The following is a 24300-nucleotide window of genomic DNA, read 5'->3' as shown; positions in this document are numbered from 1 at the left end:
CATTGTAAGCAGAACTGCAGCAAAAAACAAAAAACAAACAAACAAACAAAAAACATAATTTTGCCTCATCTTAAACTCACCATGTAAAAATGTTCCAGTCGAATTCCATATACTATTTGTAAGGCTCTCATGTAGATCATGTGCAAGACTTCAGGCTACAGCAAAAAACAACTTTGAATACTCCGAAGCATAACTCTAAAGCTACGTCACTATCATCATTACCATACAATATTATAATCAATGAAAGCAAAGAAGAAAAAGGCAACAAAATTATTCCATTTCCCTTGAAATATTCCTTAATTTTTCCAAATTTTAAAACACCTTATGATGCTTAGTTTGCTCATATATAAGTGGTCAATGGGATCAGCTGTTTAAGAATGAGAGCAAGTATATCCAAATCCAATCCAAGCAACCCATCCACCTTAGGAAATGGAAGAAGAAGAGTTAGTCTTTCAGAACAGGCTGTCAGGCATGTGGCAGAAATAATGGCACATTGAAAATGTGTGTGTGTGTGTGTGTGTGTGTGTGTGTTTTAAAGAACACAGGAAACCTGGTTTGCTGCTATAGATATTAAGGTTTCCTTAGATTTAAAGTTTAAGGGAACCCTTGATCAGGAGGTATAAATGTAATAGGGTTACATAGAATTTTAAAAACTGGATCTTCTAAAACAGCAGTTCCTAAATGCTGGACTGTGAATCTGTTCTGATGTATATATTAATACAAGTTTATTGGGTGAGCAGTAAGATGGGAAATATAGGGAAAATGTGGTAACCTTTTAAGAAAGCTGAATTTACTCAGTTTGAAGACATCAGTTATTCCAAGAGTATTTCTTCCATTTTCAAGAATCAAAGGGGGTAGTGAGATCAGAAAGTTTGAGTTCTACATCATTAAACCAGGTTTTACTATGTTATCACTTCAAGTCCAACACAAGAAACTGGAAGGAGACTTTGGGATTTTCTGTGACATATAAATAGTTCATTTTGTATTTAATAACTAAAGATATAAAAAACAATACCTGTCAAAACAAGTCAATTCCCCCTGGGGCATAATGCATGAAAATTAATCTGTAAGATTCCAAAGAGGATTATTTCTAAGCATTTTTTGTGGTTGAAAACCACTTGGAATAAGTTCCTTCAAGCCCTACCAATAAATGATACTCTGAGACCACCATTCCAATAATAATAATAAAAAATTTAATATACTTTAATATGGTTTAGAAGCTTTTTTTTTTTTAAGAAAACGACTATATTAAAGAATTGAATCCTAATGGGAATGTAGAAGTCACCACACATATAAACTTAGTGTTATTTTTAAATTATGCTAGGTGAGAGATTCTCTCTCGATGAAAATGACTGGTCTCCATCAAATAGGAGGCCGTATCCCTTTCTTGCCACACAATAGACCTAGTAGCTTACTTTTTCCTTAAATACCATTATCCACATGCAAACATAACCACCTTTTACCTTTGGATTTGGATAAAGATCATTCTTGGTGAGGTTTTTACCATCAGCTCCTGTTAAGATCTTATTGCGAATATGAATCACAATCTCAGCTACATTATATCTGGGGAAAGACAAAGTTTCCATCTTGGAAGTTTCCTGTTAATCTGAAGGAAGAAAAAAAAAATTAGAAATACCACATGATCAGTAGTTCTCATTATCTGGAAACTAATAAACATAAGGACAAAATGAACAAGCCAAAGTTGAACTATTCATAGTAGTGTTAACTATCACCAAATATCTTAGTAAGATAAAGACAAGCATTTATATATGAATCCTAAAATTACTTTTATTCTAAGGTGACACAGTTATTTTCTGCTAATTTTCCTAGTGTTGTTCTCTTTTGTAGGAAGAGAACAACACATTTGGGAAGGAGGACTTTGGTTGAATAATAGATGAGAAACCACATGCTTCTCTTTTACATTTGAGGGCCAGGGAGCTTAACAAGACCAATCCTAATAATTAATTCTCAAAGCAAGGCATATAGGCAACATCATCAGCAGAAGCTATATATAAACAACAATAATATAGGGCATAAAAAATTGTATTCAGTTTTGACATCCTATTCAATACATACACAGTGAGATGGCTAATAAGGTTGTAGATGCAAATAGAAGAGAGAAAAAAAACTGAGTAAGAATAGATGATATAATTGGTAGGAAATCCTATCACCAGAGTGAGAACTTTAAGAAAACGAAAAACTATTTCTCCTAATGTCTTCACGTAGTGAGTTATTCCTCCCTGTGTCCCCCTAGAGTAGTAGTTCTCTAACTTTATCCCCAAGGGCACATCTGGCAATGGCTGGAGACACTTTTGGTTGTCAGCACAGGAGTGTGGGTGCAACTAGAATCTAGTGGATAAAGACTATGGATGCTGCCAAACATCCTATGATGTATAGGGCGGCCCCCCACAGCAAAGAATTATCCAGTTCAAAAGATCAGTAAATGCTGATGTTAAAAAACCTTGTACCTGTAATCTCAGCACTTTGGGAGGCCAAAGCATGTGGATCGCTTGAGCCCAGGAGTTTAAGACCAGCCTGGGCAACACGATGAAACCCCATCTCTACAAAACACGTAAAAATTAGCCAGGCGTGGTGGCCTATGCCTGTAGTCCCAGCTACTTGGGAGGCTGAGGTGGGAGGATCACTTGAGCCTGGGAAGCAGAGGTTGCAGTGAACTGAGATCGCACCACTGCACTCCAGCCTGGGTGACAGAGACCCTGTGTCAAAAAAAAAAAAAAGAAAGAAAGAAAAGAAAAGAAACCTTGTCCTAGAGCCCTGCATTTACCCATTATAATACTTGTTGCAATATACTGGAATTATGTTTAAAGAACTCTGACACCACATTGTGAGATTCCAGTAAGCTAGGATCTTTTCATTTTCTTCATGTCTCTCCCTGTAACCACAAAAATAGCAGTAGTAACAGCAAGAGGGAAATGAGCAGCAATAGCAGCCACTGCTATTACTCTCAGCCACTCCCTTAAATACCTGTTGTGTTACCTTCAGATCCCCTACTCTCCAGTGAAGCAAAATGATCTCGGAGACCCAATGTGAATATATTCAATTTTGCAAACAAATTGAAATGGCCCACAATTCTGAGAATCTATTTCTTTAGGCTCCTAATTTTTTTAGAATTTTAGGGTTAAAAAGGGGAGCTTTGGCAACTTGCCTAACCTCTAATAAATGGAAGCCATTCTAAGCAACAATTAACAAATAACTTCTCAATTCAACTTGAACAACTTGTGACAATATCACAGAATTCACTCTCAATGCAACTTTTTCCCACTTTGTTATGGTTCCAAATTAAATAACTCTTCCTCATAGTGTGTGGAAATATGTTTTGTTGTAATTTTACCTCCTGGTCCTATGTACAGTCACTGCAACTAAATAAGATAATCTATTAATCTCTGTTTACATGACACCATTTTCAAAAACATGAAGAAAGCTATTACGCTTCTGCTAAGCCCTCCCTTCTTTAAAGTAAGTATAATTTCTTTATGTATGGCTATATGTAACTTTAAAATACTCCTTATATGACATTGTTTTAGAAACTACCATCTTATTCATCTTCCTCTAACACACACTATTTTGTAAATGTCTTCTTAAAATGTAGTGCCCAAACTGAACACGACACTCCAGATATGGTCTGTCTAGGGCACAGTATTAATGGCCTCTGCTGTAGCACTTACTGATCAACTGAAACTCCAAGAACTTCATCATGACCATCTTGTATCAAGACGGCTTCTCCCTGTTCTTTTTTTCCCTTCTTTTCCTCTCTCTTTTTTTGGTCACATCTGCTGTGTCACTTGTGTTCTTGTTGTATAAACTGATTATTTGAAACTTAAGCAAGGATTTGTACTTTCTACCATTAAATTTCATGATTGCAAGCTTTCCTTTTAGAGCTAGGACCTTTTGTCTATTTTTCTTCTTTGAGGCGGGGTCTCAGTTTGTCACCCAGGCTGGAGTGCAGTGTGGCACAATCACAGCTCACTGCAGCCTCGACCTCCCAGGCTCAAGCTATCCTCCTGCCTCAGCCTCCCAAGTAGCCAGGACTACAGCAGGCACATATCACCACGCCCTGTTAATTTGTGTGTGTGTGGAGATGGGGTCTCACTATGTTGCCCAGTCTGGTCTTGAACTTCTGGGCTCAAGTGATCCTCCCACCTCAACCTCCCAAAGTGCTGGGATACAAGCATGAGCCACCTTGCCAGGCCACAGAGCTGGGATCTTTTGGAATCCAGATTCTGATGCATCACATATTAGATGTTCCCTTCAGCATAAATATGCATTCTACATTTTCATCTAAGTCACAGACTTAAAAACTGTTCATAAAAGGACTGGACCAAAGAAAGACTTCAGAAAAAGTCACTTTTCCAAAAAAGCTGCATCTGAATTAGAGAGTATTGCAATAGAAAGCGTAGGTGTAAAGTATCTTCATAATTATTATCACTCGTTCCTCTCTTCTCTAATGTTTGGCATTCTGCTATCAGATTAATCCTTATAAAAACACTTAATGCATCATATAATATTTATATGGAAATACTTCAATTACTCACCTTACCCACCACATCAAATTCAAATTTTTCTGCTAGGCTTCTAAACTCTTTAATAATTGAATGAAATTTCTGCTCCAAGTTAGTCTCCTAACTTTCCCAAACTTCCAGTATTTCCTTTTGGAACCTCCTCCAATATCCAAATTCTGTCATTCTTTCGAAGTACAATTTCAGTTACAATTTATTCATTAACGAGAGATGAAGAAAGACACTTTCCAACTACATAGTTTGAACTCCTAGGTGGGATAAAGTATATAAATGACTTAATATATATGCAGTAATACTCTGTCTAACGAGTAGCAGAGATTAACTGCTATTTACTCCTCTGGTTTCTCATTTATTTGCAGCACCACGATGCTGAGCAGAGTGAGTAGGTACTAAAAGTACTGTTAAATTTTACACACTTCGTTTTGTTAAAATAAACTATTTGTGGATATCACAGTTCCAAGAGGCAGAGATTAAACAAAAATAAACAGAAATGGCTCCCAGCTTCAATGAATTAAGTAAAACGTTCCTTGAACCTTCAAAGGGAAAAAAAAAAAATGATCGCGTTACGCATGCGTAGTGCTATATATACGCTGCTCTCTTCCTTTGAATTTTGGATTAGGTGTGATATTTTTGCCTTTTCATTCATGGTTTTGGATTTGGTTAAGAAACGTTTGGCAACGGAGACGTGTAAAAAGCTGACAAGCATCTGCAGCCAAATAAGCCACATTACCACCACCTTTCCAAAAATCACACATAAATGTATGCCTAAATTGAACAATTTCAGCCCAAGCTCGTCTTCTTCGGTCTATGCTGCACCTGAAAACATCCATTAGCTTAGTAGGAACTGAGCTCTGGTTGTTTCTGGGACTAAAATAAAATAAAAAGTAACGATGGGCCCGCCCCTCACCTCCCAGGCGCTGGTTTCTTCCGCCTCCTCCCACCGCTGAGCACGACGAAAACACTGCCAGGCCCAGCGTCCCGACACCTGCCCGCGCCTTGGGATGGAGAAGGCGTCCACAGGTTTCCTTCCTCCGTCCTCTCGCGCTCACCTACAGTGCCGGCCGCCGACAGGAAGACGGCGAGTTCGGGGAACAGCTACAAGCAAAGTCAAAAATCAGCAAACATCAACCGTTGTCACTTTTCAAACTTGCCGCCTCCTACTGGAAGTCCCGCCCCATTCCGCCAAGCCCACGTCCAACCGCGACGGATGCCGGTTGGGCTCAAGAGAAGCCAGGCAGCTAGGGCTGGAGTTGTCATGGAAGGGGCAGGGCGCAGGGCGGAACCATTGCTCGCGGAGCTGGCGTCGAGTCGGAACCTCGGACTGCAGGAAGTGGGAGCACCGCGGTTTCGGGGAAGAGACTGGGGTTGAGCGTCTAGCCCAGCTCAGCGTGACTTCCGCCAGCGTTTAGAGCGTTTTCGGGGTCCGAGTTGAAGAGCAAAACCAAGTGGAGGAAACTTCACTAAGTTCAGGGTGACAAGGGAGGAAGTACAGAGGTAATTTATAGAATTCCAGAGTAATAATAACTTGTTGAACATTGATTATGTGCCGGGTTTTGTTAGATGCTTATAAGCATCATCTCATTTAGACTTCATTAAAGGGGAGAAAAGGGAGAGTGCAGAGATACTATCATCCCCTCAGGTGAGGGCTCTGAATCAGAGAATGCAGTTATCTGCGCACAGTAGTTCACAAGTAGCATAGCTTGGATATGAACACACATCCTCTGACTCTGTGCTCATAAGCACGACTTCAAGAGGTGGAAGGAACATAACAGTTCATCTGGTCAAATCCTCTCGCTTTTACAGATATGAAAACTGGACTCAGAGAGAAGTGATTTGTTAGAAGTTATACAGTAAGTGGGACTGTAAAGTAGAAACCAGGTCTCCTGATTTTAGCTTCTCCCTCTTCGATCAGCCCTCTCAGCAGGAGCCAGGCACACCAGGTGCTTTCCACCACTGAACTGTTCCCCAAACTTGCACATTCCTGAGTGAGTTGCATTCTTCAGATAAGGGGCCCTGAAATCTGTATTTTTTTACGTGGTATTTCGTTTGTTTGTTTTGGCAAGAGTGGAAACACTGCATTTAATACAAGTTAGGAAGCCAAGGAAGGCCTAGTTGTCAGGGGAGAAAGCCATTAAGTTTTATTGAGGTTTGGGACACGAGAAGACGTAATAGGACTTATATCTGGTCACAGAGTAGAGCATCATCTGGTGACAGTCGTATGTTGGATGGGGAGCCTGAACTGAATTATGTGAAAATAGTGCTAGAAAGGTTGTATTGAATGTAGACAAAAATTCCGGTGTTTTGTCCTGTCCTGAAGGACTAAACCTATTGATAGTGAAGTCTATACCAATTCTAAATAAAAATACATTTCATATCATTAGTTCAGGGTTTTTGTCTTTCCTTTCAATGTCTATTTACTGATGTAAGTCTCAAAGTCGGAATCTAGTAAGACTCAAAAGGAACTTAAGAAAATAGACTTAAAAAAAAATTAGAGTCAGTGAGGAAAGCAGAAAAAAGAGACCTGTCTCATTGACACTTGCCAAATCAAATTGATTACTGATACATGCATAACTTCCACCAAATCATATGTCCTTAGAGGCAGGGAAGGGAACCATAGCGTAGTGACTGAGAGCACATCTCTACGGTCAAAGGGAGTTGGATTGAAATCCCTGATTACACCATTTACTACCTAGGTGGACTTAGGCGAGCTATTTAACCTAACTGAGCTCGTTTCTGCATCTTTAAAATAGGGTGACAATTCTATCTGCTTTATAGGGTATCATGAAGATTATGTGAATTAGTTCCTGTAGAGTGCTTAATTAAGTGCCTGGCAAAATTGTGAGTACTTGAAAAGTATTAGCTGTTATTTTGACTATTATTATTTATACATGGTCCCTAGGAAAATACCTTGGAAGTGGCAAGTGCTCAACAGATGTCTAAATTGTTGTTGAGAATCTAGAAAAAAAAACAAGCGATTTATGTGACAGCCAAGATTAGAATGGACCATGGAGAAAGAGAAAAATGAGGCAAAGGAAGAAAAGAGCAAGACAACCATTTTGTTGTATTGACAATAAATATTGTTTATTTTGGGGTTAGTATTACTATTGATGTGATAAATTGAGTTATATTAGAAGTAATTATTTATTTAAAAAATGAGTGTTTATTCAAATTACCTTAATTAGAAGGTTAAATCTGACTTTTTAAAACTTTTAGTTGCCTGATACTGGTCAGTGTAAGGTAGAAGGTGGAACATCAGAATTCTCACCCTAGACATTAGTCTAAGAGTTTTGTTATCACCCATAAAAACACAGACTATTGCAGAAAACTTTGATATTCTTTCTGATTGTGAATCATAATTTTATACCCTCACATGTGCTACATTTGCCCTACTATTTCATTTTCCCTGTGAGCCCTCCTGCTAATACCTCCCTTCACAGCCTAGACTGCATGGTTTATCAGCATCCAAACTTCCTGTGTCTGATGCCTCTGACCCAGGTGCCTGTCAAAATCTTATCCCCGAATCTTGTCTATAAATCCTTAGCTGGAAACACTGGAGAAAATGACACAAAGTGACATGACAGATTGTCAGTCTCCATCTTCAGCTCTTTCCCTGATTCCTGACAATCCTTTAATTTATCATCAGTAATTTCCCTGTCCTGTAACTTTCAGTGATTTCTCACAAACTTTACCCTTCCTTCATTCCTCTTCCCAACCTAAATTCCTCTCTTTAATAGAAAATGACCAGAGTGGTCTTAAAGTGTGTTTCAAGCACATAACGTATTCATATGCATCTGCAATTTGTTGTGTCTATTGCCTTTCTAATTTTAATTTCATGTTTCTTTTCTAGACTGCACTTTAAATTCTGGATGACAGACCTATCAGGACTGAGTGGACCTTTGAGTGACAAGATAGGGGTGTTCCAAAGAGACCATGGCAGCTTGCAGCTAGGACTTTATCTTTAATGCAAGTGGTGATGCTGTGATAGCTAGTGCTTTAAACAAATCTCTTCTTTTAAGTGACAGGGTTTCCAAATTGTTATTTCTACTTTGTTTAACAGATCAATGGGGACAAAAAGTTGATTCACTTGGTCTAATGTGGTAGCTATAGGTGAAATACTAAGACTGGGTCCTACACTCTACTTGCCATCAGGCACCCATTCTTATGAATAGAGATTCCGTAGGGGCCACACACAATCCCAGTACTTTTTTCCCAGTTAATTGAGAAAATATAACTTCCTCCCTCTCCACTTCTGTCAATGCCACATATATCCACCTGTCTTACTGGTCTGTCTCAGAAAATGAAATGTACTTCCTCCACCAATGTATGACTACTGTTTCTTGTTCTAGACCTCTCTTCTGCATTTGGTATCATTGATCAAACCCTCCTTGAAACTCGTTTTGCATTTCTCCCATCTTTTTCTACCTGTCTCATGCTTCTTGGGGGTGTTTTTTTCTCTGGCTACCCATTAAATGGTATTTCCTAAAGTTCCAACCTTGAGTTGTTTTCTGTCTGTATCTTCCCTGTGAGCACTGTCCACTCATTGTTTTAACCTATTTGTTCATGGATTCTAAAACTACTGCTATTCCTGACCTCTTCCTTGAAGTTCAGACTTTTGGGAGGCTCACGAGCCCTTTAAACTCTAATTTGTCCTTTGCTTTCATTTGTACTCCCAATTCTATCTCATCTCACTGCTTTCAGCTGTAACTACTACCACCTCCACCTACACCACCAAATCCGTCTTGTAAGTAGCAGCCAGAATGACCAGTCTCAAATGTAAATCTATTTCACTTGTCTCCTTAAATTTCTAATCTTCCTCTGCAGTCACCTTCAAGATAGTCCAACTCCATGGTCTGGTGTGCTAGGGTCTTCATTATCTTGCCACTGTTTTCCTTCCTAGTCTTGTTTCCCTTTCCAGTACCATCTCCCATCCTACCCACTTCGCATTCATGAGGCTGCTTTACACCTGAGACCTTTTGCATTCTTGTTGACTTTGTCTGGACTGTCTTTATTTTCTTTGGCTGACTCTTCCTTATCCTTACTAATTTTTTAGGGCTCTTCCAAGAAGCCTTTCCTTATTCCATAGTCTGAGTTAGTTGACTTTTCTCTCTGCTTTCTTGACATTTGTGGATTCATTCAGAAAATATTCATTGAACCCTTGTTTTGTGCCAGACACTGAGCTAGATACTAGAAATCTAATAATGAACAAGCAAATATGGCAATAACCAATCTAATAATTTCCTGACAGAGTTTACATTCTCATAAGGAAAAAAGAAAAAAAAAAAGGCAGTTCAGTCTTATTGGCTCTATGCTTGAGAATAGCTAGGAATTGAAAGGGTAAAAGACAAGTATTCTAGATAGAGGCTAACGATGTTTATGAAGAAGAACACAGTCTAGGAACTGAGAGATTCTAGATAGGGGTGGAGAGGTAAACAGGGACCAGATCATGAAGAACATTAGTAATGATGTCACAAAGTTTGGACTCCTTCTTAAGGCTAATAGTAACTTTGAATCGTTTCAACATGATTAGTATTTAGATGATGAATCGCTACTCTGAGAAAAAGAACTCAAAGGGCAGCAATACCAGCAAGAAGGAAACCAGTTAGGAGATAATTATAGTAATCCAGGGAAAGAAAGATGGCAGTTTATACTGGGGCATTGCCAGTGTGGATAGAAATACATCTCAGAAGAATTTTAGGAAGTAGAAGTGGCAAAACTTGGTGACCTAATTGTGAGGGCAGGAGTGGGAGAAATCAAGGATAGTTTCTTAAACAAGCTTTAGTGAAGACAGGGACTACCCTATTTGCTGTCATGTATCCACAGCTTAGCACAAATCTTTATACGCTGAGATGCTTGATAAGTACGAATGAAATTTTCTGGCTTGAGTACCCAGATAAATGGGATGCCAGTCTCTGATTTAGGTAACACAGACTCAGTTTAACTGGTGATTCAGTTTTAAACATGTCTAGCTCAACATGCCTGTGAAACATACACATGACAATGTCCAGATACACAGCAATTGGATGAATGATTCTGAAACTCAAAAAGAGAGGTCTGAGATGGATTCTTTGCATACTTAAAAAAAATAAAAGTTTATGTTATATTGAAATGATCTGTTTTGTGCCTGTCTCCACTATTACACAGGGCTGGTTCTTAATGACCTTTGATGTTCTAACAGCTAACACCATGCCTAGTACAAACTGCACACCCAATTAGTGTTTGTTGTTGAACTGAACTCCTTTCGAGACATGATGCATCTAACAAAGTAATAGTAGTAGCCTCTGAGGAGGGAAACTAGCAGGTCAGAATGAAAAAGAAATTTTCTTTTTGTTGAATATATTTTAGTTCTTTTTGCCTTTTCCTCCAATGTATTTCTATTTCCTGAGAAATAAAAAGATGACATAAAAAGTGTTCTATTAGATTTTTGTGGACTTAATACCGAAAGCAATACTCCAGCTATGTTCTAGTCACTATAGAGTGGAATATTAAAATGCTATCTGATACTATATCATATTAGCTTTTTTGTTTGAGACAGGGTCTCACTCTGTTGCCCAGGCTGGTGTCATCATAGCTTACTGCAGCCTCAAACTCCTGTGCTTAAGCACCACATTACATTATTGATTAGTTTACAAATTCTATGGTTGTATTATTGATGCCATCGTTTCAATTCACTTATATGAATTATGGATAGTAATACCAAGATGAAGTGAAATTATGAACACATTTTATATTAAGGGCATGAGACAGAAAATCTTTGAAACTATGTACTGTATTATGAGATATATACAAAATCTACAAAAGCAAACAAGTGTCATTGTTTTATACCTGCCTAATGTTTCATATGAGAGGAAATAATGATATGTCTCTCCTATCAGCCAACATTTCTAGCTTGCTGACATAGGTAGCATTTAATATGCAAAACCCTTTAATCACAAATATCAGAAAGCACATCTTAACTGTAGTTATAAATGGGTAAGTAAAAATGCATAATGCTTTTATATACTTTTGAGTTAGTATTGTAGTGTATAATTTTATATAAATGGTTGAGGCCATAGCTATTTTGAAAGTACACTAGTATTTAAAGAAAATGGTAAATTCTAGTAACACTTTTGAATATACAGTATATTCACTGGGTGGCGCTGTTGCATTAGTGTTAACCTTACATATTTTGAAAGTTTTATTTCATTTTCATTCATAAAAGTAAATTAGAGTGATAAACATTGAACACAATGTTCTGGATGAAAAAAATTAGATTCTAAATTTATTGGCATTAGAATACATGTTTCAAGCCCAGGGTTAAGAAGAAAAATAGCATTGAATTCAAAATAGCTATCTGCTTTTTATTACCCTTTCATCATTACAAGCCTGTTAATCCACTTGACTTCTCAGCTGTGTTCATCGTTATTAGTGGATTTGAGAACTGAGCTGTACATTTGCAATACAGTATCTTTGTTAAGGACTCACATGGAATTCTTAGTTTGGAACTATAAAGTACCTATTTTTTTTTTTTTTTTTTTTTTTTTTTTTGAGACGGAGTCTTGCTCTGTCGCCCAGGCTGGAGTGCAGTGGCGCAGTCTCGGCTCACTGCAAGCTCTGCCTCCCAGGTTCACGCCATTCTCCTGCCTCAGCCTCTCCGAGTAGCTGGGACTACAGGCGCCCGCCACCACGCCCGGCTAATTTTTTGTATTTTTAGTAGAGACGGGGTTTCACCGTGGTCTCGATCGCCTGACCTTGTGATCCGCCCGCCTTGGCCTCCCAAAGTGCTAGGATTACAAGCATGAGCCACCGCACCCGGCCTTAAAGTACCTATTCTTTGCTAATTTGTGATGAGCTCTAAACAAGATCCAAGGAAGCAAAAAGTTGCTACATTAAACTCTAACCTCTCTAGTATCATTTCCCAAACTTTCACAGCAAGCTCTATTATTTTAATATAGTTAGTATAGAGAAACTTAGGAATTGTCAGCTGAAACAAATTAGATATTCTTAAAATTTTTTGTTCAATGTGACTTTTTAAAATTCAATTTTCTTTTGTAGAGATGGGGTCTCACTATGTTGGCCAGGCTGATCTCCAACTCCTGGCCTCTGGCAGTCCTCCTGTCTTGGCCTCCCAAAGTGCTGGAATTACAGGAATGAGCCAACATACCCAGCCTAACTTCAATTTTTATATTCTATATATTTTCAATATTAGTATTACAATATCCAGTGCTATTTTTCAGTTACTTCAAATGAGTTAATGAGATTCTCAGGAAAAATACTGATCTTAATGTATTCTAATTATATTTGAGTTTTTGGGGCACAGGTCGTTTTTGGTTACATGATTGAATACTTTATTAGTGATTTCTGAGATTTTAGTGCACCTGTCACCCAAGCAGTGATTGTACTCTAATTTTTAAATTAGTTATAACACATTTTAGAAGGGTGTCTTAGTTCGTTCAGGCTGCTGTAACAAGCTAGCACAAACTGGGTACCTTATAAGCAACAGAAATGTATTTCTTACAGTTCTGGAGGCTGGAAAGATCAAGGCTCTGGCAGCTTTGATGTCTGGTGAGGGCTTGCTTTCTGGTTCATACATGACATCTTCTAGCTGTGCCCTCGCATAATGGAAGGCATGAATGAGCTTTGTTGGACCTCTTTTTTAAGGGCACTAGTCCCATTCATGAAGGCTCCCCTGTCATGAATTAATCATTTCTCAGAGGCCCCACCTCCTAATATCACCTTGGGAGTTGGAATCTCAAAATATGAATTTTGGGGAGACACACACATTCATGCCATAGCAGAATTTTTAAAAAATGAAACCCATAATAAGTATCATAAATTAGAAAAATTTGGGGATAAGTAGGTTTTTTGTTGTTGTTTTGTTTCATTGGTGTTTTGTCACAGTTCTGGTGCCATGTTATCATTCTCATGAATTCTTTATGATAGTGATTTATATTGTCTAGAGTAAACTTTCTAATATGGACCCTTAGGAGAAAATCACTTCTAAGTTCTCTATATCTTTTTCTAATCCTGTTTTCTCAAAAAAGGGTCTAAGTCTATGCATTTCTATATAAGTACCAAGTAATATTATCTCATTTCATCTTTAGTCTTTGGAAAAATTGACTGCCAGTTTTTCTTTACTCTTTATTAAGCAAATTCAACCTGGTAAACACAGGTTGACCATATATATTCAAAATTAATACCTGAATGTTGTTCCTAGGACAATCCATTAAGATAATTTCCATTTATACACCTTTATACAATATTTTATAATAATGATACTGCATATTTGCAGAAGATGTACCAGATGCCAGGTCTTCTCCATGTATTACCTCATTTAATTGTCACAACAACTGCATGAAGTAGTTTCTCTTCCTATTCCATTTATAAATACACACACACACATCCACACACACATATCTTATTTACTTTAAGAAAACTGGAACAACTAGCTCAAGGTCATATATCTAGGAAACCAGGAAGACAAAAGTTGAACCCAAGTAATTAATGTTAGAAGCTCTGTCCCTAGCTCTTCTACTGTGCTTCCTCATCTCAAACCCTTACACTGGTGGAGGCAGTGTTAATTTTTGTAACCTGTGCAGCAGACCCTTTTTATGTTCTACAGATTTTATCCCTGAATCCTTCTAGAAAGGATTGTATCCTTAGATACCTACTATTCTACCACTTCCCTACAGTATAACACAAAATACATAGACCTATGAAGGGTTCCTCAGTTCCGTGGGGAAGGATTTTTGTTAAAGGGATTATGTGTCTCTCTCCCTCCATAAGCCTTTGGGTGGACTGGCAGTTTCACACAGACCTTCTAGGCCTTCAAAGATGTCCTACATATGTATTGTCTCATTCCTGACTCTTTTTCATTCATCTGGAAGCCTCTAGGGTCTCTCCCATCCCTTTCTTTCCTAGAATCTCCTATCACTCCAAAGAGAGAATAAAGTTCTCTCTCAGTTTTCTTCCATTGTGTTAAATATTTCACAGCTTAGTGATTTGTTGATTGCTAGTTGCCTCTGGTTCTGTTCGTTGGCTGGGGCTTTTCTGAAGATTTTCTCCTAGAGTTAGTATTAACTAAAACAAAACACATTTAACCATTTATTCTACCCTGAGGATTAATTTTTTAAAGAAAATAACTTTTTCTACATGAGGAATTTATAATAACATAATTTTGACATTATTTCTTTAGAATAAACCAGACTATATTGTGTTAAGAAACATTTCTACCCCAATTGATATTGAACTATTTATCTGAAGTCACTGTTTATCCCCTTACCACAGCTCAGGTGTAACATTATATGGGAAATTAGTACATTTTATTTCACCCTGTTATATTTTTATTTTAGGTTGAAAGACAGAAAGTAGAATGGTAAACCATGCAGGTGGTTAGCTAAGTAGAAAGTAGAAGTTTAAACTAAGATTCTAATCTCAAGATAAATCAGACTTGGCAGGTATTGCAGAGATTTTGTGTGTATTACAAATACAATAGCCATCATGCCATCAACCAGTATTCATTGAAAACTTGCACTTGTCAGACCCTGTGTTTTCACAACCAAAAGTTAGGACAGATTACTTACCAGTACAAAATAATGTTTTCACTTTGGATTCTTCCCTGTGTAAGAAACTATAATGCTCTTACATCTGCTGGGGTCCAGATTCCTGTCTAGTAATCTATTTTTCACATCATCACAATCTACCTTTTTTATCTAACGTAATCATCCAGTACTGTTTAAAATGTATTCTCTGCTTTAATCAGGCTAGTTTCCTTAAACAATCCTGGTTCATATCACTGTCGTTTTCAGTAGCTTACTTCTACCCTGTGCGCCTTGCTCCTTTTCCATTTAGGATTCCCTTTGCCCTCTTTTCAACCTAGCCAAATTTAGTTCGGCTACCATTTCTTTCACCAATCCTTTAGTTTCCACTTCACTTCATACAGATCTTTCTTTTATTTAGTCTCCCATTACATATAACTACTATCTGTCCCACATAATTATTGTATTAGTCCGTTCTCACACTGCTATAAAGAACTGCCCAAGACTGAGTAATTTATAAAGAAAAGCGGTTTAGTTGACTCACAGTTCAGCATGGCTGGGGAGGCTTCTGGAAACTTACAATCATGGTGGAAGAGGAAGCAGGCATGTCTTAACATGGCAGCAGGTGAGAGGGCAAGTGAAGGAAGCCAAGGGGGAAGAGCCCCTTATAAAACCATCAGATGTCGTGAGAACTCACTATCATGAGAACAGCATGGGGGAAACCACCCCCATGATCCAGTCACCTCCCACCAGGTCCCTCCCTCAACACCTGGGTATTACAGGGGATTACAGTTCAAGATGAGATTTGGGTGGGGACACAAAGCCAAACCATATCAATTATATATAAGCATATCTTGTTTTATTGCACTTCACTTTATTATGCTTTGCAGATACTGCATTTTTGACAAATTAAAGGTATGTGGCAACCCTGCATTGAGCAAGTCTGTCAGTGCCGTTGTTAACAGTGGCATGTGCTCAATTTGTGTCTTTGTCACATTTTGGTAATTCTCTCAATATTTTAAACTTTTTAATTATGTATCTATTATGGTGATCTGCAATCAGTAATCTTTGATGTTACTATTATAATTGTTTTGGGGCACCAAGAACCACACCCATATAAGAGAACAAACTTAATAAGTAAATATTGAGTGTGTTCTAACTGCTTCATTGACCAGCCATTTTCCCATTCTCTCCCTCTCTTTGGGCCTCTATTTCCTGAGACACAGCAATATTTGAATTAGGCCAGTTAATAACCATATAATGTCCTCCAAGCCTTCAAGTGAAAGAAAGAGTCAAATGTCTCACTTAAAATAAAAAGTAGAAATGATTAAACTTAGTGAGAAAAGCGTATCAAAAGCTAAGATAGGCCAAAACTAGGCCTCTTGTGCCAGACAGCCAATGTGTGAATGCAAAGGAAAGGTTCTTGAAGGAAATTAAAAGTGCTTGTCCAGTGGACACACAAATGACAAGAAAGCAGAACAGCCATATTGCTGATGTGGAGAAAGTTTGAGTGGTCTGGATAGATCAAATCAGCCACAACATTTTCTTAAACCAAAGCCTAATCCAGAGCAAGACACTAGCTCTCTTTAATTATATGAAGGCTGAGAGACAGGAAGAAGAAAAGTTTGAAGCTAGCAGAGGTTGGTTTATGAGGCTTAAGGAAAGAAGCCATCTTTATAACATAAAAGTGTTATGGTTAGGCTTTGTGTCTCCACACAAATCTCATCTTGAATTATAATCCTCATAATCCCCACGTGTCAAGGGAGAGATCAGGTGGAGGTAATTGGATTATGGGGTGATTTCCCCCATTCTGTTCTTGTGATAGTGAGTTGTCATGAGATCTGACGGTTTTATAAGGGGTTCTTCCCCCTCTACTCGGCATTTCTCTTTCCTGCTGCCTTGTGAAGAAGGTGCCTTGCTTCCCCCTCTGCCTTCCGCCATGATTATAAGTTTCCTGAGGCCTCCTCAGCCAAGCTGAACTGTAAGTCAAACCTCTTTCTTTATAAATTACCCAGTCTCAGGCAGTTCTTTATAGGAGTATGAAAATGGACTAATACAAAGTATAAAGTGAAGCAGCAAGTGCTAAGGTAGAAGCTGCAACAGATTATGCAGAAAATCTTGCTAAGATGATGAAAGTGACTTCCCTAAACAACAGATTTTCAATGTAGACAAAACACCTTCTTTTGAAAGAGGATGTCATCTAAGGACTTTTTTTTTTTTTTTTTTTTTGAGACGGAGTCTCGCTCTGTCGCCCAGGTTGGAGTGTAGTGGTGTGATCTCTGCTCACTGCAAGCTCCACCTCCTGGTTCATGCCATTCTCCTGCCTCAGCCTCCCGAATAGCTGGGACTACAGGCACCCACCACTGTGCCTGGCTAATTTTTTGTATTTTTTAGTAGAGACGGGGTTTCACCGTGGTCTCAATCTCCTGACCTGGTGATCCGCCCGCCTCGGCCTCCCAAAGTGCTGGGATTACAGGCGTGAGCCACTGCGCCTGGCCCATCTAAGGACTTTCATAGCTAGAGAAGAGAAGTCAATGCCTGGCTGCAAAGCTTCAAAGGACAGAGTGACTCGTGTTAGGGGATAATGCAACTGGTGACTTTAAGTTGAGGCCAGTGCTCACTGACCATTCTGAAAATTCTACAGCCCTTAAGAATTATGCTGAATCTATTCTGCCTCTACTCTGTCAATAGAAAAACAAATCCTGGATGACAGCACATCTATTTAAAGCATGGTTTACTGAATATTTTAAGCTCCCCATTGAGACTCTGTTGAGACCGGAAAAAAAAGATTTATTTCATATTACTGCTCATTAATAATGTTCCTAGTCACCCAAGAGCCCTGATTGAGATTTACAAGGAGATTAATATTGCTTCTTGCCTGCTAATACAACATCTATTCTGCAGCCCATGGATCAAGGAATAATTTCAAACTTCAAATCTTATTATTTGAGAAATATATTTCATAAGGCTGGACCTGCTTCAGTGATTCCTCTTATAGATATGGCAAAGTAAACTGAAAACCTTCTGGAAAGGATTCACCATTCTAGATGCCATTAAGATCATTTGTGATTCATGGGAGGAGGTCAAAATGTCAATTTATTGTAATAGGAATTTGGAAGAAGTTAATTCCAGGCCTTATGAATGACTTCATGACTTTAGTGGAGGAAGTACCTGAAGATGTGATGGAAATAGCAAGAGAACTAGAATTAGAAGTGGCACCTGAAGATGTGACTAAATTGCTGCAATATTATAATAAAACTTGAATGGATGAGGAGTTGTTTCTTGTGGATAAGAAAAAAAAAATGTTTCCTTAGATGGAATCTATGCTGGTAAAGATTCTCTAAACATTGTTGAAATGACAGCAAAGGATTTAGAATATTACAAAACTTTGTTGATAAAGCAATGGCAAGGTTTGAGAGTACTGACTACAATTTTGTTAGAAGTTCTATGGGTACAATGCTATCAAACACCATCACATTTTTCTACAGAGAAATCTTTCATGAAGGAAAAGCCAACTGATGTGGCCAACTTCATTTGTTGTCTTATTTTAAGAAATTGCTGCAGCCACCTAAACCTTCAGCAACCACCACCCGCCCTTTTTTTTCTGTCACCCAAGTGGGAGTGCAGTGGCACTACCATAGCTCACTGTAACCTCTATCTCCCCAGCTCAAGTGATCCTCCTGCCTCAGCCTCCCAAAGTGCTGAGATTACAGGCATGAGCCGCTGCACCCGGCCTATCAGTCACCACCCTGATCAGTCAGTAGTCATCAATACCGAGGTAAGACCCTCTATAAGCAAAAAGATGATGACTCACTAAAGACTCATGAGCATTAGCATTTTTTAGCAATAAAGTATTTTTAACTTAGGATTCGTATATTTTTAGACATAATATTATTGCACATTTAACAGACTATAGTGTAAACATAACTCTTTATATGCACTGAGAAACCAAAAAATTTGTGTCATTCCCTTTATTGTGATACACACTTTATTGCAGTGGTGTGGAACTGAACCTGCAATATCTCTGAGGTATGCCTCTACATAATTATATACTATTTTATATTGGTTTTGAGTCATTTCATGCAGGTAAATTTGATTATCTTAATTAAATTGCAATACCTTTAAAGTCAAAGACTGAGTCTTCTTTGGACTTTTTATTCTCATGACAGTGAACTATTGGCATGGCTCAATCCATTGACCTGCTTTGGTTCCTGATGAAGTTTTGTTAATTTAAATGAGAAAAATAAGGACAGTGAAGTAAGTTTTTTATAAAACTAAATTTATTTGGTTTATAAAACAGCTTAATATTATGCCTTTCCTATATTTTTTGTGTCAAGTTATCTCTTTTTCTAGATGATTATAATGGATGATAATTTTTAAATGTTTTTATTTGTCAAAGTACAACATTGTCCATCCTGTGTCAATGTCTAATTTTTCCTTATACTTATTCAAATAATCTCATAGTTGGAACTTATTAAATACTTATTGTGTCACACAATATGCTGGTAAACACTGAAATGGGGAGGAGTAATTTTCATTCTATTTTAGAATGGCACGGTTTCTATGGTACAGTGACTAATCTGAACTAATATGTAAAAGATTAAGAATCACTTGAGAATCATTTTCACAGAATAACTTTTTTAAATGTAGCACACTGCTGACTTGTGTAAAAATTAAATGTGATGCTGAACTTGTTTGAAACTCAAATTTTTGGACCCCACCCACAGACCAACTGAATCAGAATCTCTGGGTTTAGGAACTTTAAACTCACACTTTAAAGTAGTTCTGCAAGTGATTAGGCTGCAGATGGTTCATGGAGTTAAGAACAACTGCTATCCTAGCAGGCTGATACAGATTAAGTTTCTATCTCATTTCTGCCAGTTGCTGCTCATTGTTTTCTGGATAAGGTTTCTAAACATCTTTAAGTCTCAGTTTATTCTTCTATAAAATTTGGTTACTAATAAGGCTGCTGTGGTGAAGTTTAAATCAGATAATGGATCTCAAGTAGTGTTACAATGAAGGTGGTCAATAAATATTAATTTACTTCTTTTCTTTCCTTTGAAATTCCGTTGTACTTCAGTGATGAGTAGTATCAAGAATTTCTGATTCACGTACTAGACATTGCTTTTGGCTGCAGATCTCATCACTGAACCAATCATGTGTTACTAAAGCTCCTTTTTTTTTATTATGATTACTCTTAAAGCCAAAGTTATCTCACTTGCCATTAAGTTGCAGAAATACAGTCCCCAGGCTTCTGCGTCTCCCATCCTTAACCGGCATGGGACCCAGTGGAAGGATTAATGGACTAGAAATCGTTTGGGTATTGATTTCCTACTTAGTAAAATGAGGGACTTTTTCTACATGATTTGATATTTCCTTTCTGTTAAAAAAAAAGTTCTCATTTTCATGTCACACATAAAATTGAGAAGACATTGTTAAGTTCTCCAACTATTTTACCACTTGCCAATGTAGACCCCTAGATTTATGTGGAAGAAAATTATTTCATTTCAGAGAAGAAAATAAGTAGAGGATCTACTAGAATCAATTTTTACTTGACATTGTCATCTCTTTGACTTAGAAAAGGGATATGGTAGAGAGAGATAGCAGCCAGACATCTAAGGGCAGGAAAACCATGCTTTGAGGAACCTCATCCCATATCAGAATCTCAGTAGCTCTTCCCTCTGTTTCAGCCCTCACCTCTTATAGGAGTTGTTCCCAAGTGGGAGGTGAGCCCTTTTTATATATTCAGAATATATATAATTCAGAAATTAGGAGATTAGAAGTAAGGTATAATGCATCAGTTTGCTAGGGCTGCCATAACAAGTACCACCAACTAGGTAGCTTAAATGACAGAAATTCATTGTCTCACAGTCCTGGAGCCTAGAAAGTACTAGATCAAGATATCAGCAAGGTTGATGCCTTCTGAGGGCTGTGAGGATGAATCTGTTCCATGCCTCTCCCTGGCTTCTGGTGGTTTGCTGGCAATCTTTGGCATTCCTTGGCTTGTAGATGTATCACCCCAATATCCTTTATCTTCACATGGCATTCTTGTGTGTATTTGTATGTCCAAATTTCCTTTTTTAAATAAGGACATTGATCACATTATATTAGAGTAAGCTCAACCTAATGACCTCAGTTTAACTTGATTTCCTCTACAAAGACCCTATTTACAGATAAGGTCACATTCTGAAGTATTTGGGATTAGGATTTCAACATATCTCTTTTGGAGGACACAATTCAACCCATAAAACAGGGCTCACAGCATCATGAGCCAGAGGCCTTCCTGGGAAGGATCTATATAAATAGCCCGATGGCTCAAACCAGGACAAATATACCAGCTTGCCTCAGAACAAAATGCAATTCCTGGATTTTTACGTCCTTTGAAAACTGAGTACTAATTACTTATTTTTATATTACCAATGCTCTTTGAGTGCAACATGCTGAGTAAATGTGATTCATTTTATTTTTCTTAGAAAAAGAGCACTTAAAAAGCACTGTCTGGATATCTTCAGAGGGAAAAAGTAGAAAGTTAATTGAATTGGTGACACTTCGGGTCTCTCACAGACGAAGGTAAGGTTTCAGTCAACAGCACATAGAGGATTATCCTCATTTACCCAGGACTGACAGTGTTTGTGAATTCTAAACTGTGCATGTAGTGAATATACAAGATAAAATTGAAATAAGAATAATGGAATAGCAGTTTAGAAATGATTAAAATGTGCCCAAGCCCCAAGTTTTCAGATAACATGATAGTTTTCTAATGGTGAAACTGTTTTAAGATGTATAGTCATAAAAAAGATTAAAAAAAAAGAAACAGATGTATAGCCAACTTTTAATAATCTGTGTTACAGACTCCATAGCAGATCTGAAGGTAGCTATATACCAGCAGCAGAAGGTGCACCCTGGAGCACAGTTTTGTAGCAGTACTCCAAGCTGACCAGCTGAGGACTAGTGACCCTACTTAAGAACAGTTGGCTAAGAGGATAGTCAAGTGAGGGGAATGTGCTACAAGAGAATCATAGTAGATAGAGATGCCAACAAAAGGGAGAGTCTGTCTTGTTCCTTTCTGATCTGTAGAACCTGCAGGCCCACTGTAGAGCTCCCATTGGAGTACAGTGGAGCATGAAGAGAGAATCCTTAGGAGAGCTTGTCAAGGAATTTGGGGGAAGAGTGTGTTTGCAAACATGGGGGAAAGTACTTATTAATCATTTAGATGTTCTGCAGGCAGAAAGCTTACTAGTGTAGCGTGTAGGGCTGCAAGCCACCAAAGTAATGACTACCTGAAAGAGAACCAATAGTTTCTGAAGCTCTGTGTGAAAAGATACAGTGGTTGGGGTGGGGTGTGGAATCTCTAGAGCAGCTCATACAGCCACAGGGCAAAGAGAGGGAACCCCCACACAGAAAAAAAGATTGCAGCAAGGATGGAGAGCTAGTAGCTTTAGGACAACTAGACACTTCTGAAAGTGAGTACTCTGTCCTTACAGAGACCACCAAACCAACAGAAGCCACCAGGACAGCACACAGCCATTCCAAAATTCCAAACCAGGATCATTTGAGAAAAGCCTTGCATCTCAGTCCAGTATATGGATGGTTTTGTAAGATGACCTATGATTTTTCTGTTCCTGCTTCCTGCCCCTAACTTCAGAGAAACAGACCTAGAAAGAGGGAAGGAAGGAGTGAAAGAGCATGCCATACTTTACCTTCTCCCCTTCTGTTTTAAACTAGACAAATCTATATTTTAATTATTATAAGTAACCAGAAAGTTATATGGTCTGGCCAGGATGGCATTAAAGAAAAGAGAGAGAAAAGTTTAAGATAGCATGGTTGGAGACAATAATTAGAAGAAACCAAGTAGTTCAAGTTTTATAACGCTCTGTCTTATAAACACTCTTGAACCAATAATAATGCTATTACTGAAATGCTACACATAATTGAAGACTACTTGTTAGACCAAGACCTTAAAAGCTTCTTTACTGATTATTCCCAATGTGTGGCCCTGGTAGTCATTGAAGAATCATTGTTTTGACTATTAAACATCTAGGGATCACCTGTTTAAATCAAGTTAACAAAATACTTATTTAACAAATATATATTGATTGCCTATTATGAAGTAGATGCTATAGTAGGTGCTGGCAGTATAAATATGAAGAAGACATTGTGTGTGCATATTAATATACAGCGAATTAAACTTCAGCCAGAGAAGTACTATACTAGAAGGTAGACAGAATTGTGGTGGTAGCTCCCAGGAGGAAGCAGTTAGCCTCCTTGGAAATGAGTAGTCTTCACAGAAAGTATGACATTTGACTGCTTCTTGTAGGAGATGCATGTTAAACCTATTAAATCCATGTCAGCCTTTAACACCTTTGCTCAGATTAGTTTCTCAAGCTGTTTTTCTACCTGGTTAGCAGATAAGAGCAGGACAGGAAAGTTCTGATGAAAGGAAGAAGTGCCAGAGAGAGAAGGCCTTGCAAGGAAAGAAGCCTGACAGGCAGGAGCCCCTGAGTATCCTCAGAAGTACCAGCGATTTAGGGAAGAAAATTGCTGCCAGAAATGCAGGAAATAAAAATTCTGACCTAGATCATTTTACTTATGTCTTCCCTGGTTCTATGAATATATCTTGGGGGTCCTTTTATAATCACATTTCATTAACCAGGCAAGATTAATCAGTGACCAGACAGGACAGTCACTGACTCTTAAGACTTTACAGTTTGAAACAATGTGTACAAATGTATAGAGAGACATGTAGACCATCAGGTCTCCAACCTTTTTGGCACCAGAGACTCATTTTTGGAAGACAATTTTTCCATGGGATAGGTTGGGAGAGCAGGAGTTGCGTGTCAAGGGTGTTGGATATGTGGGGGGATTGGTTTCGGGATGAAACTGTTCCACCTTAGATCATCAGGCATTAATTAGATTCTCATAAGTAGTGTGCAGCCTAGATCCCTCGCATGAGCAGTTTGCAATAGGGTTCACACTCGTTTGAGAATCAAATATGCGGCCGATCTCATGGGAGGTGGAGCTCAGGCAGGTGGTAATGCTCACTTACCACCACTCACTTCGTGCTGTGTGGCCTGGTTCCTAACAGGCCACAGACTGGTACCTGTCCGCAGCTTGGGATTTGGGAACCCCGGATTGTATACCAGTAAAACAAGGACTGATAGAGCTGCTAATGCCAGTCTCAAATGAGTGAATGAGCAAATACAGAAGTACAGTTTAAGTATACAGAAGTTATCTTGTAGCTCTCTGAC

General features: G+C 38.3%; 2 protein-coding genes across 5 annotated transcripts in view; one reads left to right on the top strand and one right to left on the bottom strand.

The window, feature by feature from the left end:
* NUF2 (NUF2 component of NDC80 kinetochore complex) overlaps nucleotides 1–5825 on the bottom strand; it is a 33955-nt gene extending 28130 nt beyond the window's left edge. Inside the window, exons 1-4 of one of the 4 annotated variants that reach the window (XM_063627179.1) lie at nucleotides 5588–5740; nucleotides 4554–4786; nucleotides 1464–1606; nucleotides 81–155 (exon numbers count right to left, since the gene is read on the bottom strand). In XM_063627179.1, the coding sequence (XP_063483249.1) occupies nucleotides 81–155; nucleotides 1464–1586 (198 nt within the window). In that variant the 5' untranslated portion in view covers nucleotides 1587–1606; nucleotides 4554–4786; nucleotides 5588–5740. Of the gene's footprint in view, nucleotides 1–80; nucleotides 156–1463; nucleotides 1607–4553; nucleotides 4787–5445 lie in introns of all 4 variants that reach the window. The other 3 variants (XM_063627180.1, XM_063627178.1, XM_063627177.1) reach the window with 3 other exon arrangements.
* Nucleotides 5826–5904: 79 nt separating this feature from the next.
* Nucleotides 5905–24300, top strand: part of RGS5 (regulator of G protein signaling 5) — a 183164-nt gene continuing 164768 nt past the window's right edge. The window contains exons 1-3 of the mRNA XM_063627194.1: nucleotides 5905–6032; nucleotides 18719–18830; nucleotides 21526–21622. The gene's annotated coding sequence lies outside the window, so the exon portion shown is untranslated. The remainder of the gene's footprint in view (nucleotides 6033–18718; nucleotides 18831–21525; nucleotides 21623–24300) is intronic.

The sequence above is a fragment of the Symphalangus syndactylus genome, chromosome 12, assembly GCF_028878055.3.
Source record: "Symphalangus syndactylus isolate Jambi chromosome 12, NHGRI_mSymSyn1-v2.1_pri, whole genome shotgun sequence".
Taxonomy (NCBI): domain Eukaryota; kingdom Metazoa; phylum Chordata; class Mammalia; order Primates; family Hylobatidae; genus Symphalangus; species Symphalangus syndactylus.
The sequence above is the reverse complement of the archived record's forward strand: the minus strand, read 5'-3'. Positions and strand labels throughout refer to the sequence as shown.